Genomic DNA, 14,406 nt, shown 5'->3' with positions numbered 1-14,406 from the left:
GATCATATGATTATTTGACAGTGCATTGGTTCCTGGTGCGTTTATCAGAAATAACCTCATCAGATAAACAGACGGTGTCATGCATCTCTATTAAGAGGGTCTTCTGGGAAAAGGACTTTTTAAATACAGCTTTGCGCTTCTGCTCATGATGAGTTTGAGTGAGCTCTAACTCAATGAGCGTTTATTTTCCCCCCTCTAATTTATTTGCTGTTGCATTTCATTTCCAGGCCAATTCACCCTGATAATCAGATGGCAATTAGTGAAGCATGAATCACAGAGAAGCTGCTCAGCTTATCTCACTTCCCGACACCTGCATGCTCACAACAACACAGTTTGGAGAATCATTCTTTTATTCCAAATAAAATTGTACTTACTTCATTTTAAACAACATTTCCAATTCCATCAGAAGTTTGCAAAATGTAATAAAACCTTTAATGCATCGTGAGAGATGTCCAAATATATCTATCTCTTGCAAGGCTTTTATAACATTGTCATTCTTTGATATTTGATTATATCAATACACGGGCAACTTCCCTCAACAACTTTGGTTTCAGTAGGAGGAAAAAAAACTCACTATGAACATTTAGGAATCTTTAATTCATACTAGTAATAAAATTGCATTACATTTCATAAAATAAATGTTCCAGTTTATATATACAGAGAAAACAGACTGTACATACCCTCCAGTGAACCATTTCTAAAAGAAAACAGAAAACCTTAAGCAAATTTCACAAAACATACAAGCAATACAGTGCTCAGCTTAGCAGGCACAACTGTACATCAACATTTGTAACTGCTCAGTGTTGGGGTTGGGGGTGGGGGCTTGGTGTGGTGTGGTGTGGAAAGGGCAAAAAGTTGAACATTTACAACGAAGTCCTTGCGGTGGGGGAAGGGGAGGAGCTGATAAAGAGGATTTAAAAAGTATTGCAGGCAAGCAGACAGACGCTTGTCTTTTTCCAAGTGCAGCAGAACATCCATCTTGTGTGTAAAGTGTGGAGCTGATTGTTGCTGCCATGAACTATTGAACCTGCGTCTCAAAGCTGCCGTTCAGCTGGCCCTCCTCATAGTCCATTTGACACAAAATCATGTTGTTTTTTAGGAAAAACTTGTCCCCCACGCAAAACCTGTTGGAAGACAGAAACAGGAGGTAATGAATACAACTGCTGCTGGCGTCATGAGATAAGTGTGGCTTGAAAGGTAGCATTTGAGTTTCATTGGTAATGATGATTTTTGTTTGATTAGATGCATTCAGATGAAGAGGTTTTTCATCAAGCACACCAGGACCTGTAAGGGGCCAGTTTGATGATCATCATAAATGTGGGCCTTCAAATAAAATGAGATTATAGACCAATCCAGTTTGAAAGCAAACAGACAGGAGAACTGCCACCTGATGAAAAGCAGGTCAACTCTCTTTTGGTCGAACGGTAACGTTGCCGCGGGAGTCTGCGAGGAAACCCTGCCACGGGGTGAGCTTTTTCAGAGACAGTTTGGCTGCAGTGTTCAAAATCATTTTTCCTCAAAAGTCAGAGTCAATTGAAGAGGGAAAATAACACACAGCAGCCTGTCCCACTGATGTTCCCTCTCTGCGCTGCTGTTTGTTTGCGTGACACTTTGGAAACAGCTCCATAATGTGACTGAAAGGGAGCGGAGATAAGAACATAGCTGAAAATAGCTTGGCCTCAGTAATATGCCAGGCTGGTAACACGGTAAATAAAGCTGGTAACAGTCACAGCCATGGCAATGCTGTGCCAGATGAGCCCTGGCTTCATATATCTGCCAGCTGAGAAGAGAGACTGGAGTCATAATTCCCTTACAGCAGGTGTTCACTATGGTAACTGAATCTGGCCTGCAGAAGGTTAATGGGCTTGTGCTGTGTGGAGGAACAGGGTCGCGGCACTCGCGACAAGCATGCAAAGGATGCTCCACTCTCATACTGCTGCCATTACTGACAATATATTAATGGGGAAAGGCAATATTAGGGTATGTCATATTCCATGTACATCATACCATAGGCTTTGTGCTCATTCCAATTTTTCATATTGGTCGCTGTCCACCTCGAAATACCGTGTTACACCTGCACTCGAGATGTTCTCCTTATATGCAGCAGTATGTGTCCCTTGTTGTCGCGTCTGAACTTTACCCATAAGAACAAGAGCTAATTTTACATCCCGCTGGCTTTAAAGATTTACATATCGAGCCACAAATGGGGACAGACTGCTGGCAGCATGTTATAGTGAAAATAATTAGCAGGGTATTAGAAATGCACAACATAATGAGACAACCAAAATGTATCTGTTTTCTAGATTTACAAGCTACTTGATGTAACGCAATTGAACAAACAAAAAACATGTACCAGAAAACCTTTGCTTTCTGCACAACACCTCCTAAAATATAAGATATGAGCCTTTTTCCTACTCCATTCATGGTTTGTTTAAAATGCATTGTCGTTGCAGGTATGATTCCCGTTCTTACCTCTGGTTACAAAGCTGACAGGCAAAACAGTCCAAATGGTAAACATTATCTCTGGCTCTCATCACCATTTCAAAGGCTGGGATCAGTTTACTGCAGGCTGCACAGTTCCCTGTTGTACCAAAGAGCCTGAAAGACAGACAGAGAGAAAAGACAGAGAGATTAACATACTTTCCTTTTAAACTTCATGCCGTGAAATGCAAACCAATGTGCAGCATAACTGCAAAGAAAAAGAGAAAATATGATATGATGTAGCATAGAGAATGCACAAAATGCCTGTTTCTTGGCATCCTATCAGTAGTTTTGTTACAATTACAACAAAAGGATGTGTGTATCTGACTAGATCAAATGTTTTAGTTATCTTTAGAGAAAAGCTGAAATTGTTGAAAATCCATTTCAAATAATCTAACTTTTCAGTTTCTAACCTAATGTAGGCTTCAGCGCAAAGGCAAACTGCAGAATGTGGTCATTCATTTCCAGAGGTTTTCTGTTGCTCAACCCATTCTCCTAGTCTCCATATTTCCTTTGCTGTTAGCCGTGAAGAGTTACCTGAATTTTTAAAAGTGAAAATAACAAAATGAAATCTCACATAAGTCTATTTAGGCTTATTAGATTGGAGCCAAATGATAAAGGTCATAAACATGAACAGAAGACATTCTTCTTTCATCAAAGAAAGGAGGAGTAAAAACTCAAATGCTATTCCCAGACAGATTTACATTTTCATTTTCCATGCGCCTGCCTTTATGTTTAATTTGGAGATTTTGGAGCCCAGATAGATTTATATATTCTGCAGCAGGAGAAGGTCCGCTTCACAGCTTTGCAAGAGAGCTTAAGAACAACTGCAGATCGTTGTTCCAGCAGTATGTTAAACACTCCTCCTCAAACTTCTAGGGCTCAGACAGATGAGTCAGTATGTTGATATTCGGCCTAGTTTATGCTTGTCCCATTCAGTTTCTTTCACCTTGTTAGGGAAAATGTATATCCAGCAGCTCTGCTTCTAATTAGGGGCCACTGCCCCAGAGGAGCAACAGAGACCGAAACAGAGGGAGAAAGGTTGTTATGTTCCATGAGAGGGATTCACAGGGTGTTAAACTGAGACATTGTTACATTTGGTTATTCCTTCAGTGAAACCCCCCCCCAACTCTTCAGTGTTCTCATACAGTAGGCATCTGCCACCCACAGGCTGCTCTGAAACACAAAGAATGTGTTTTTCTTCTGTGAGACACAAAGACTTCTGCTTAGTCAGGCGTCTGAGGAAATTCTCAGCATTCAGTATTGATCCAAAAACCCAACATTCTTCCCAAAATTTCAGTGTTACAAAAGTTGACTTATGATGATGTTCCAACAATTTACAAGATGAATGTATCAAAACATTCACAGCCGAAACCAGATTTTGATATAACCTGTATAAAAAAGGCAGCAACATTTATTTTCCTCACTGATGTTAAACCTTTTCCTGTATTTCATCAGGAAAGTTTGCTAAACTTATTTCCAATTTCTTATTGCCAGAATAATGACAGATTATTTTATTATTTTACCTTCCTGAAAGTCAGAAGCCTACATCAATTTTCTCGATCTTTGACAGAATTACCTTTAAACTGTATGACTTGGGTAGTACATGTTGGTGTTTTTCCACAATCATCCCACCACAGTTTGCTGGAATGTTAGCCCATTCCTCCTGACAGAACTACGAGAGTCAGATTTGTTGGAAGTCTTGCTCACACATATTCTTTTGAGGCTGTGCCAAAAAAAAAAAATTCAATAGCACTTTGATAAGGACTTTGTGTTGGGCACTCTAAAATATTAACTTTGTCCTCCAAGCATTTTGTAACTAGCTTTTCAGATTAGGCTTACTATGTATGTGGATGACTCATGAGGTCCCAATCTGTAGCTTGACTCAGATCTTACGTTGTTGTTTCACTCTTTTAGCATTGTGTGGTGCCATGTGTTTTTGCACAGAGCACCAGTTCCTCCTGCAACAACTCTATGAAATCATCTCTGGACTTTTCAAAAATATTTAAGACAGAGGCATGTAAACTTCTGACTTGGGGGGGAAAAAAAGTAATAAAATGTATTGGAAAAAAAATTCTCAATCATTTAACATGTAGCAAGGAGAAATGATTTTGTTCATTGTCATTTGCCTAAAACATGTAGAGGTTAAAGAAAAACAGGACAAAGCGGATGACTTTTAATAAAGTGTACTCACCACACACAGTCACACAAAAGCACAATTGTTTTCTCTGTTTGATGTAAACTTTCCACTCGACAGAGATAAAACTCACAATTACTTTGTTTATTGAAAGTGTTCCAGCAATGTGAACAAGCCGAGTCTCACGAGTCAGCAAACAATTGCACAGTTTGAGGTTGCTGGGGCAGTTATAATAAGAAGTGGACAGCAGTTTGTTGGTGCCGCTGTGTTTTTGAAGTACAAAACTGGACAAAAGACTTGATCTATAAACTTTAATGTACGGAGAAAAAAATAACTCGGTGATCTTCAATGTAAGAATGACGGTTAAAATATCTAACAAATTGCAACGTAATAAATTGTAAAAAGCTCAATTTGTAAAGTCGGTGAAGTTTTTTGTGTTGGAACATCTAAGATCAAGGGAATGAGCAAATCTATAATGGGTATTGCACATCACTGCAATTTCTTAAAACATGAATAAATTCCCCAAAAATCTAAGATCCATCAATAATTCGAAGCACCGCCGTTAAATTATTTCATTATACAGTTTAATTGCATCTTTATTGAATGATGCAGCTGCTAGTTGTATCTAGTTGTATGTCCGATTTACCTCCAGTCTGATGGCTTGACTGTACTGAGCTGGACGACCAGTGGTGATGTATTTTTATTTCCCTCGGGGGGGGAAAAGGGCTCTAGAAGAACCTGGAGAGTTTGGGTCAGTTACACAGACTGCTATGCAGACACCTATTATACCCAGACAGATTATTGTGACCTGTCTCTATCACAACCTGCTGGGTTGCAGACATGGTGTTCACTTGATACATATGACTTGTGAAAACCCCTGATGGGAAAGTCCTGCTTGCTGAAGTTATACCTCCATACATAGCACTATGCCACAGATTTGGGGTAATTGTCACCTTGCAGCTGCTACAATCATTCAGTACAGTGTTTTTTTTTTTTTTTTGGCTTTATTCAACAGAGTTTTGGAGCTCAGTACAGGAGCATAAACACATGAACTGCAAAACTGTGCAGACATCTACATCTTTGTATGTCCACAGTTATTTTGATTCCAACACATTTTTAATAGAAAATATTTGAAGTTTAGATCCTTGACGGTAATCCAGAACTTTGAATGGAGAAAAAAACATCCATTGTTTTATGCAAATTAGTTTGCCTGATGTTTGATTTCAAGTTGCAAGTGAAAAATTTGACTCAGATGGTTCAAAACACAAGAACTTAAGCAGCTCTTTAGTTAACACTGTAGGTGTATGGGTTATCATGTGGCATCAATGTATGTGCCAATTGAGCTCTCTGTGCTAACAGAAGATTACAGCCTGAGGAAACTGTTCAAACAGAACAAGCTCCTCTACTGCTGCTCCTTTGGTAAGAACAATAAACAGCCAGAAAACACAACCAATGCAGTAATCTCATGAGTAACAGCTGAGGGGGCGCTGCATTTGGTCTGCCATGACTGTGACACAACAAATGATATTGATTTAAAGCTAAGAAAACACTACATCTTACCACGCAAATATAAAAAAAGGAAGAAACAAAACAGAAGCTTCATCCAGCCCTTTTAGAGTCACTGTGCTATATCTGTGGACTGATTAGGTATATTTGTATTTTATCTTAAACTCTGAGAACAACTCTGCAAAATTCTTCTTTTGCAATTACAATTCAGAAAATGGCCCAGCTCAGATTCCTTCTCTAGATTGTTTTATTTCTGCTTCCAATGCACCAGTTTTTCACATTGACAGCTAATTTGCTGCCTGATGTATCATAGTCCTTGACAAGTACCACTACAAACCAGAAAATTTATATATATGGTTTTTCTACATTTATTTGACTTTTGCCTACTGCTTTGATCTATTTAATCAAATGTATTAAATGTTCCATTTAATACATTTCTAAATGGAACACACACACAATGCATGCCTTCACAAAAGTTAATAGAAAAAATAAAATGTTAAAGAACTTGGGTGATTTGTCTAGATTTAGATTAAATAAATACGGCATGTCCATAAATCCTTTTAAAACCCCAGTATGTTACATAAAAAGAGCACCTTTCACAGAATTTAGACAGTAAATTGCTTTTGAAAAACAATTCATTTCATTTGAGAAATTAATTTTGAGGCCTGAATAGCCTACTTTGTGAAGAATTTTCACATATTGTCCTGAAATATGCCTTGTATTGTCAGAGTGCAGTGGCTCATGTTCTGTAATTTCTTTGGTCATTTGGATTAAATGAATAACTTTCCTCTAAATGAAAGAAGAAAAATTATCAGTTTTTTCAGCAAGTGTGATTTATGAAATCCTTGAAAATATTCTTCATAGCTACGTGTAAAAACCTACTTCATGTTTGTTTTCTAATTAATGATCGCTCTTTAATGATATATATGTTAGTTATTTTCATTAATATTTTGAATAAATTCTTTCAGTAGTTAATTTCAATTAAAAAATTTTTAGATAGACTTTTTTCTGCAGTTCCCCGCAAGCTGAAACATTCTGAAAAGAATGTCAAAAAGGACAGTAGTTTATTTTCAATGTATTCGTTGTAATAAGAAAATATGACTACAAACATTTTTATTGAAAGTGACAAGTTAAGTTTAATTTAATGACATAGATGACCCTTCTCCATAAGGTAAAGCATAACATAAACATGCTGTGCTGCATCAGATTTGTACTCAGAAGTTGACATTTCAAAGTCAAAATCATCTGTACCTATGAAGTAGTTTGATTTCACCGCCATTTTTAGTTTATTTTATTTTTTGCCAATTTCTGGTAAATCTGAGTATTTTGAGTGTTTTTGAGTGCTAAAATACATGTTTTTCACTGGCTTCTGCTTGGATTTCTTTTGTTAATATATAAATATATGCCCCTCCACCCTTTTTTTTTTAAAAGTTCCTTCTTTTCAAAAATGTTTATTCAGTTAATTAAAACACATGTATGCATCATTTATAGTTAAATTAAACTATAATGAATACAATCAAGGCAACTTAGTAAAGAACGCAATCTTATTATTAAAGGTTTTTGCTATATTTTTATATGCCACACTGTTGGTATTTTGCCCTGGAAAATATGTGATCTTATCTATCAGAGTGTGTACCTGTGATATGTCATTGCATGTAAATATAGTATTCTTACCATGCATTGAATAATCTTTCCTTTAATATTCTATTATATTTATTTAACATGTATGTTATATTTATTTAATATTTCAAATGCCATAGAACCTTGAATTATATTGGCTAATGTTTGACTAAAAAGTTACAAAAGCTATGGTAACCACCTACTTACTTGCCCTTTTTATGGTTTGTATGTAATTAAAGTAACTGCACAAATTCAGTCAAGAACTATACAACTTTTAATGCCGTGTTTGTTTGTATAAAATGCATGGAAACATTGCCATTACCTCATATTACTAACAGCAGCTGGCCTGGTCATTCCTGGCAAATCTTACTGGTTTTCCAACAAAGAACTGGAACGTAATGTTAGTTGTGATGCAACTTTAAGTAAATGGAACACAGTGTTAACCATTCTTAACGTTTCTACTTGAGATACTGTCTGTGGCTGTAAAATTAGTACCAATATCCATGTAGCACATTCTTTATTTTTGTTTAAATGTCTTTACCCTGAATGATTATATTAAACTTTATTCATACTGTTTGATTTGCAAGTGTTTTAATTAAACTTTAACTATAATTTCTTTTGGCTAAATCTTTTTGAGGATTTTGAAACATTAAATCTAAGAAGGTATATATTAGGGCTGCACGATATTAGAAAATCTTGTGACAGCACCAACACTGGTAATTATTGCTACGACTACATCAGTTGTGACATATGCCTGTTTTCTTCTTTCCTCCCTTTCTCATCTGTGCTTTTATATCTCTGTGACCTTTAGAAGTTTGGGCAATGTCGTTTTTGTTTGGCGTGAGCATCTGTTGCCGTGAGGCTGTGTCCAAATGACTGAGCATCACATTAGCATGAAAAATGCAAGTTTATAATTCTAGGAATATTTTAGCCAAAATTAATTACCTTCATATGAATAGATATGAATAACACACACACACGTATATTGCAATGATTATATATTTGTGATATATTGTGCAGCCTCATAACAGGATGTGTTTGGTCCCTATTTATTTATTTTCTGTAACACATAAGAATCCACTATAGTCATTAGAAGAGGTATTGTCAAGTAACTAAATATGTAACCCTGCACTGCTGTAAAATGCTGTGATGTTAGTTGGATGGCAGCACCATAAAGCAACTCTCCTTTGCCGTGTATTGAGTTATTACAACAGGTCTTCAGAGAAAAGTGTGCCTTCTTTGTTTCTTTCAACTTGCTGCTTTGCTAACTTCAAACCCTTAAAGCTCCTGCAGTGTATCCGCTGCCTCTCCACATTGCTTCCTTCAGTTTGGGCTGTGGCTCTTGAAGTTTTCTATGCGTTCTCTGAGGTCTTTGAGACTTCCCAGACTGTGCAGGGCTTGTCAGATTTTATAAGAGGGAGAGCTGTTAATGCATGCATCGCATGCTCTGACCTTCCCCAACAGTTGTATCATTTCTAAAGTGTAAACCTTTGTCTTTTGTTCTGCATCACCTCCAAAGAATAAGAGCTACTGTTTTACTTCCTAAAGTAGTAAGAAGGTTTGTACAACAGCCACACCCATATACTGTTATTATCTTTCTCCTGCTGCTCCATCTATGTGCAGTTAACTTATGATGTTCATTATCTCGAGCACATTTTCCTCTTACAGTTAATTATAACCCACTTTGATAAGTTGATGACTATTATGTCATTTGTAGTAGGTGAAATGAAAGACTAAATTATATCAGTCCTCAAACCCTGATGATCACACAATAACTACATTGCTCTAAGACAAAGACCTAATTAATTTCTTATTCTAGTGTCTGAACAAGAAATTTGCCCAGCTGGATAAAAATACTTGTAGAAACGACAGAGTGAAGAATGTGTAGGTTGGAACTGAACTTTGTAGTTGCTGCAAGCATCAGCAGAGAGATGTGCAGGCATTTCTTTTGTGCATGTTGAAAAGAAAGACTCAGGAGAGAGTGACTGAATTTAAGTTGCTAATGCCACTGAAGGACAATCACAGATGGAGCTCCTATAAAAATTAATGTGAGCATGGCAGGGATCCAACCCCTTAGAAATAACCAGTGTGTTTGATCCACTGCTTGTATTTAATGAAGTGCGGGAGACTAATTCAGAGCACAGATTTAACTTCATTACTGCAGGTGAGGGTAGACTTGGTCTTCTACTCAGAAAAGAGGGAATGAAAAGGAAACTGGCACCAACTGGACTCCGCATCACCTACTTTCAAAATGCCCTGGTCTCTCCAACTGCCTCTTCTCTCTACGCAAGGTAAGGTTTTTAATTTGCTTCATAATGGAATTCATCTGAAGCATCTCGGCCATTAAGTGTTCTGCATTTGTCGCAGGCTGAAGAGCAGGCAAGTTGGATGGATTTCATTAGACAATCTGGGGCAGCAGAGGCACACAGGAAGTTCTCTTTCTCTCCCCTCTTTCAATGTTATTCTTATTTTAGTGTTTCTAACTTTTCATTTCACATGTCACTCTCCTTTTTTTTCATCCCCTGCCTGACCTCTACATCTTACCGGTCTAATGTGCGAGAAAGCTTTTCCTTTTCCCTTCACTATGCCAGTTAGGCACTTACAGCTTCGGGGTTGGGGTTGCTGTCCTTTCAGCTGATGTATTTTACTAAGTGAAACTAAGAGCTTCATCATTTTTGCCTACTCTTGGTCATTTCCCCATTTATTACAACCTCATCTGCGCCATCTGCCCCTTCTGGGGGCAACATCAGGTCTTAGTGGACCTCTCACTGCATCTTAAAAGCATTAACTGTGGGTGGGGACTGATGGATGGTAATGGCCTATCTCAACGTAACGTCCCTGAGCGCCTCTCAAGTGGGCCACAAGCTCCTTCCAGGTCAGAAAAAGAGCTAAGATGAAAGTAAAATGTCACTGAAAACCATGGGTGAGATGGGGAAAAATCTTACTGTCTTTCTTTAATAGCGAACAAGGCATTTATTTAATAAACTACACCAGATATAAGACCTTCAAATGAGGTTGGCTGTTACCTCACATTCATACTGTTTTTAGTTCTATTTGTCATATTCACTGCAAAGTTTTTATTTTTTGTCTAGTGAACACACTCCTGAAATCAGAAGACAATATAAAAGTATGAGCATTTTTTTCTGACAAGCATCTATGAATTGAATTTTTCTTGGGAAAACCTGAAAGGTATGCAAGATTTCTTAGAGCGACCACTGTGTGAATATAAAAAAGAGGCAACAGGCGAACAAACTAGCTAACTGGCTTGACACTGTGGATACATGTGTACTAAAGCCATTCAAACTACCAGACTAAGCTCTTAAGATTTCCTGGAGTCAGAATTTCACTGGATATTATCCCATATTTTTTTAGCAGGGTTGATTTCTTCATTAATGATATGCAAGTTCAATTCCTAATTCAAAAAGTAGTCAGGTTTTGCTGTATTTTGAAATCCAAAACTGTAGTGATTTTGCCCTGGAAACAATACCTGCCAGGATACAACTGGGCAAAAAACATAAATCACTAGCCTGAAATTGTGTATGTACATTAAAACAGAATGTTAAAATGACCACCTTAAGTTATCACTGTAAACTTGAGACTTCTTGGAATTTTAATTAAAACATCAAATGACTATCATTGGCTGGCAGTATATTTCTTTGTAAAATGTTTAGTTTTTTGTGAATTCCTTGTTTTTCTCTCATTATGCGTTAAGATTTTATTGAGCTGACCACAGTTTTATGGGAATATGACTGATAAAGCCTAGAGAGTGTAAGAATGTTTTTTTGTTAGCAAAATTCATATGTGACCAAAGTTTTGAAAAATGCTGCCCTAAAACATCAAAAACCACAGATGATACAAAAGAAAGTTATTCCAAGCTTCACAAGTGATTGCCAAAATGATTGTGGTTTGTTTTCTCGTTACTTTGTCACAGCAATGAGTAACAGCTACAATAAAACCTCTAAGTACAATATCAGAAAACTATGAAAATGTTGTAATATTTCAGGTCAAAGTAAAGCTTCTGGGTCTTGTTTTTAGATTATTTTGTGAGCCCTAAATGAGGACTTTAAGCTCAACACTTTGCCTTTGAGACTTTTTTTTCCTTTGGAGGAAGTAAGGAAGCAGTTCTTCATTTTTTGTTTAGTTGTTTGATGAAGTTGGTTTTAAACACTGCAGAGTGTGCTGGCCAAGCACCACCTTTATAATGGTATTTTGGTTACCCATGTACACTAGCTAACCATTCTCTGCACAGATTCTCATTGCCACTATAGTGTTGTTTTGTAATTTCTGTTCATCTCAAATTTAAAAAATAGTCCTAACTGTACATTCACATTTCCTCTTGTGAATAGCTCAATAGTTGCACCCATGTTATTTGCTATTTTCTTCAGAATCACCAAAGCATGTAAAGTTCAGAGACAAAGGTCCTAGTGCAAGTCCTGCTACAGGCTTTTACAGAACTTAAATAACCTGTAAAAACAACTTAATGGCACCTAGAGTATCATGCATACAAAGGAATTGTTGCCTTGCTTGAAATAGGCTGCTGGGATTTAAACACTTTCTGCTGTCTACAACCATATCCCAAAAAATGGCTTTCAAAATTGTTTTATGGGGATAAGAACCACAAATACAAACACGTAAACAACATTAAAATGGACAAGGCCTCAGGCTGAATTTAGGTTTGAATGTGAAATCATTGAGCTTTTTAATAATCCAGGCTCTCAAATTAGTTGTAGATCCAAAGCCAACCAGGAAACAGCAGCAAGTCAAAGATAACAACCAGATAGCTGAGACACAAATAGACAGAAGGAAAATACAGAGAGGGGGAAGACAATGCTGGCCAGGGATGTTTGGACGAGAGAGAAAAGGGGGGCACAGGGCACCGGCATCCCTAAGTCGGTCCCAGGGGGATTCCCTCTCAGATAAATGGTGGGGAATGTGACCTAACGCCCAGGAAATGGTCATGTTTAATTTAACAAGCAGATGGCAGGGGCATCAGAAGTGTGTATGTGTGTTTGGGGGGGCGGGACGTGAAGCAACAAGCCTGCCTGGAGGATTCTCACAGCCTTCAGCCTCTCTACAACACAGAGAGCTTTCATGACAGAAAGTTCTCGCTTCATGTTCACGTAAACGTCAGACATGAAAACAATACCCACCAACCAAGAGATGCTTTTACAGTGCAGCTGTCAGTGGTGGCAGACAGAAATGAAAAATATGTGATTTATTTTCCATTGCCATGTTTATTTGACCATTATTTTATTTAGAATAATTTCATTACAGTTGTAGAATATGTCAACGTAATTGACATATATATATAAATAGAGATTTAAGGGTTTTTAATAATATTCATGACTTTTTTTGTCTAATTTCTGGTCCCAATATGTTAGGGTAATGGGTTTCCTGAGTTGGATAAACCCATAGAAATCCTATTGATTCTCTAAAATATATATTCATTACTAACAGATATGTAAAAAATAGGTCATGAAACACAATCAATGATATGATGGCCTGTTAACACAGATAACACAGTTAAGGCTATAATTATTAATGCTACTAGCAGATTTGGACTTAAAAAAAAATATTCAACCAAGAGCTTCTTTTATAGAAAGTGAAACTGTTATCTATAGGAAAGAACAATAAAGTAATATTAGTGTAGAAAAAAAGATTTGCTATCATTTGCATATTAGCAAAGTGCAAGTCAAAAAATATGCCTTTCTCAACAATAGATAGGAAAATCTTTATTGGTATTATAGCAGTCAAACCCTTCTTATAAAGGCCGACCAGCTTTTCGCATATTTCTACTGGTACTTTATATTTGTTGGTGAGCTTTAAGGGCTTGGGTTTGGACGGTCTTTTTGCCATCACACCTATTTTTTAATTTATTCTTTATCAAATTCAAGTCAGGACTCTCGCTGGCCCACTCCAAAACTTTAATTTAACTTCAAGTAATACATCTTGAAGGTTAAATTGATAAATCACTTCAAATACAAATCTTCCAGGTGTATGAACAATTTGGGGCTGACCTGCAACAGAACTAAATTAATAAGATTACCAATATCACTTTTTCCTAAATGGAGACCATAGTTCTGAAGCTTTAAAAGATTCAAAAATGTCACAGAGTCTTGTAATGACACAGCCTTTTGTATTTTTGTGAGTGGAGAAAAGTGATTGTGTGTCTTTCTTGCCTCAAGTAGTCCCTGCGACAGAGGATGAGGTTGGCTTTCGTGTACAGGGTGGAGCCCACCTCCCCCAGGCGGCAGTCGCAGCAGGCACATTTGAGACAGTCTTCGTGCCAGTATTTGTCCAAGGCCTTGAGCAGGTAGCGGTCTTTAATCTTGCGATTGCAGCCAGCACACCCCTTCTGCTTCCCTTTGGGCTGGACAGAGAGCATCGGCACACCTGTAGTGATAAGGAGACAAACAGCCACGCGTGATTTACGGCCCGGGAACACGAGTGACTTTTCGTGTTCTCTTCTTTTTTTTGATAAGCCAGCTGCTTCCCGAGGCGTCTAAGCCTGGTGTTCGCACATGGCCACGGCACACTGCCTACCTGCTTCATATGCATTAAAGAAAACACTCTTCCATGTAGATAGGCACCCAGGTCACATTGGACTACAACGCCTTGACTCACTTGTTCGGCTAAGAACACGCTGTAATACAAAAGTTACA

The 14,406-nt window shown here is 37.5% G+C and overlaps 1 protein-coding gene across 1 annotated transcript in view; it reads right to left on the bottom strand.

The window, feature by feature from the left end:
- Nucleotides 1-578: 578 nt before the first annotated feature.
- The window catches only part of lmo1 (LIM domain only 1), a 29,630-nt gene continuing 15,802 nt past the window's right edge, over nucleotides 579-14,406 (bottom strand). Inside the window, exons 2-4 of the mRNA XM_028014724.1 lie at nucleotides 13,924-14,137; nucleotides 2,473-2,598; nucleotides 579-1,124 (exon numbers count right to left, since the gene is read on the bottom strand). Of these exons, the coding sequence (XP_027870525.1) occupies nucleotides 1,019-1,124; nucleotides 2,473-2,598; nucleotides 13,924-14,137 (446 nt within the window). The 3' untranslated portion in view covers nucleotides 579-1,018. The remainder of the gene's footprint in view (nucleotides 1,125-2,472; nucleotides 2,599-13,923; nucleotides 14,138-14,406) is intronic.

The sequence above is a fragment of the Xiphophorus couchianus genome, chromosome 4, assembly GCF_001444195.1.
Source record: "Xiphophorus couchianus chromosome 4, X_couchianus-1.0, whole genome shotgun sequence".
Lineage (NCBI taxonomy): Eukaryota > Metazoa > Chordata > Actinopteri > Cyprinodontiformes > Poeciliidae > Xiphophorus > Xiphophorus couchianus.
This window is presented reverse-complemented; position numbering and strand designations above follow the sequence as displayed.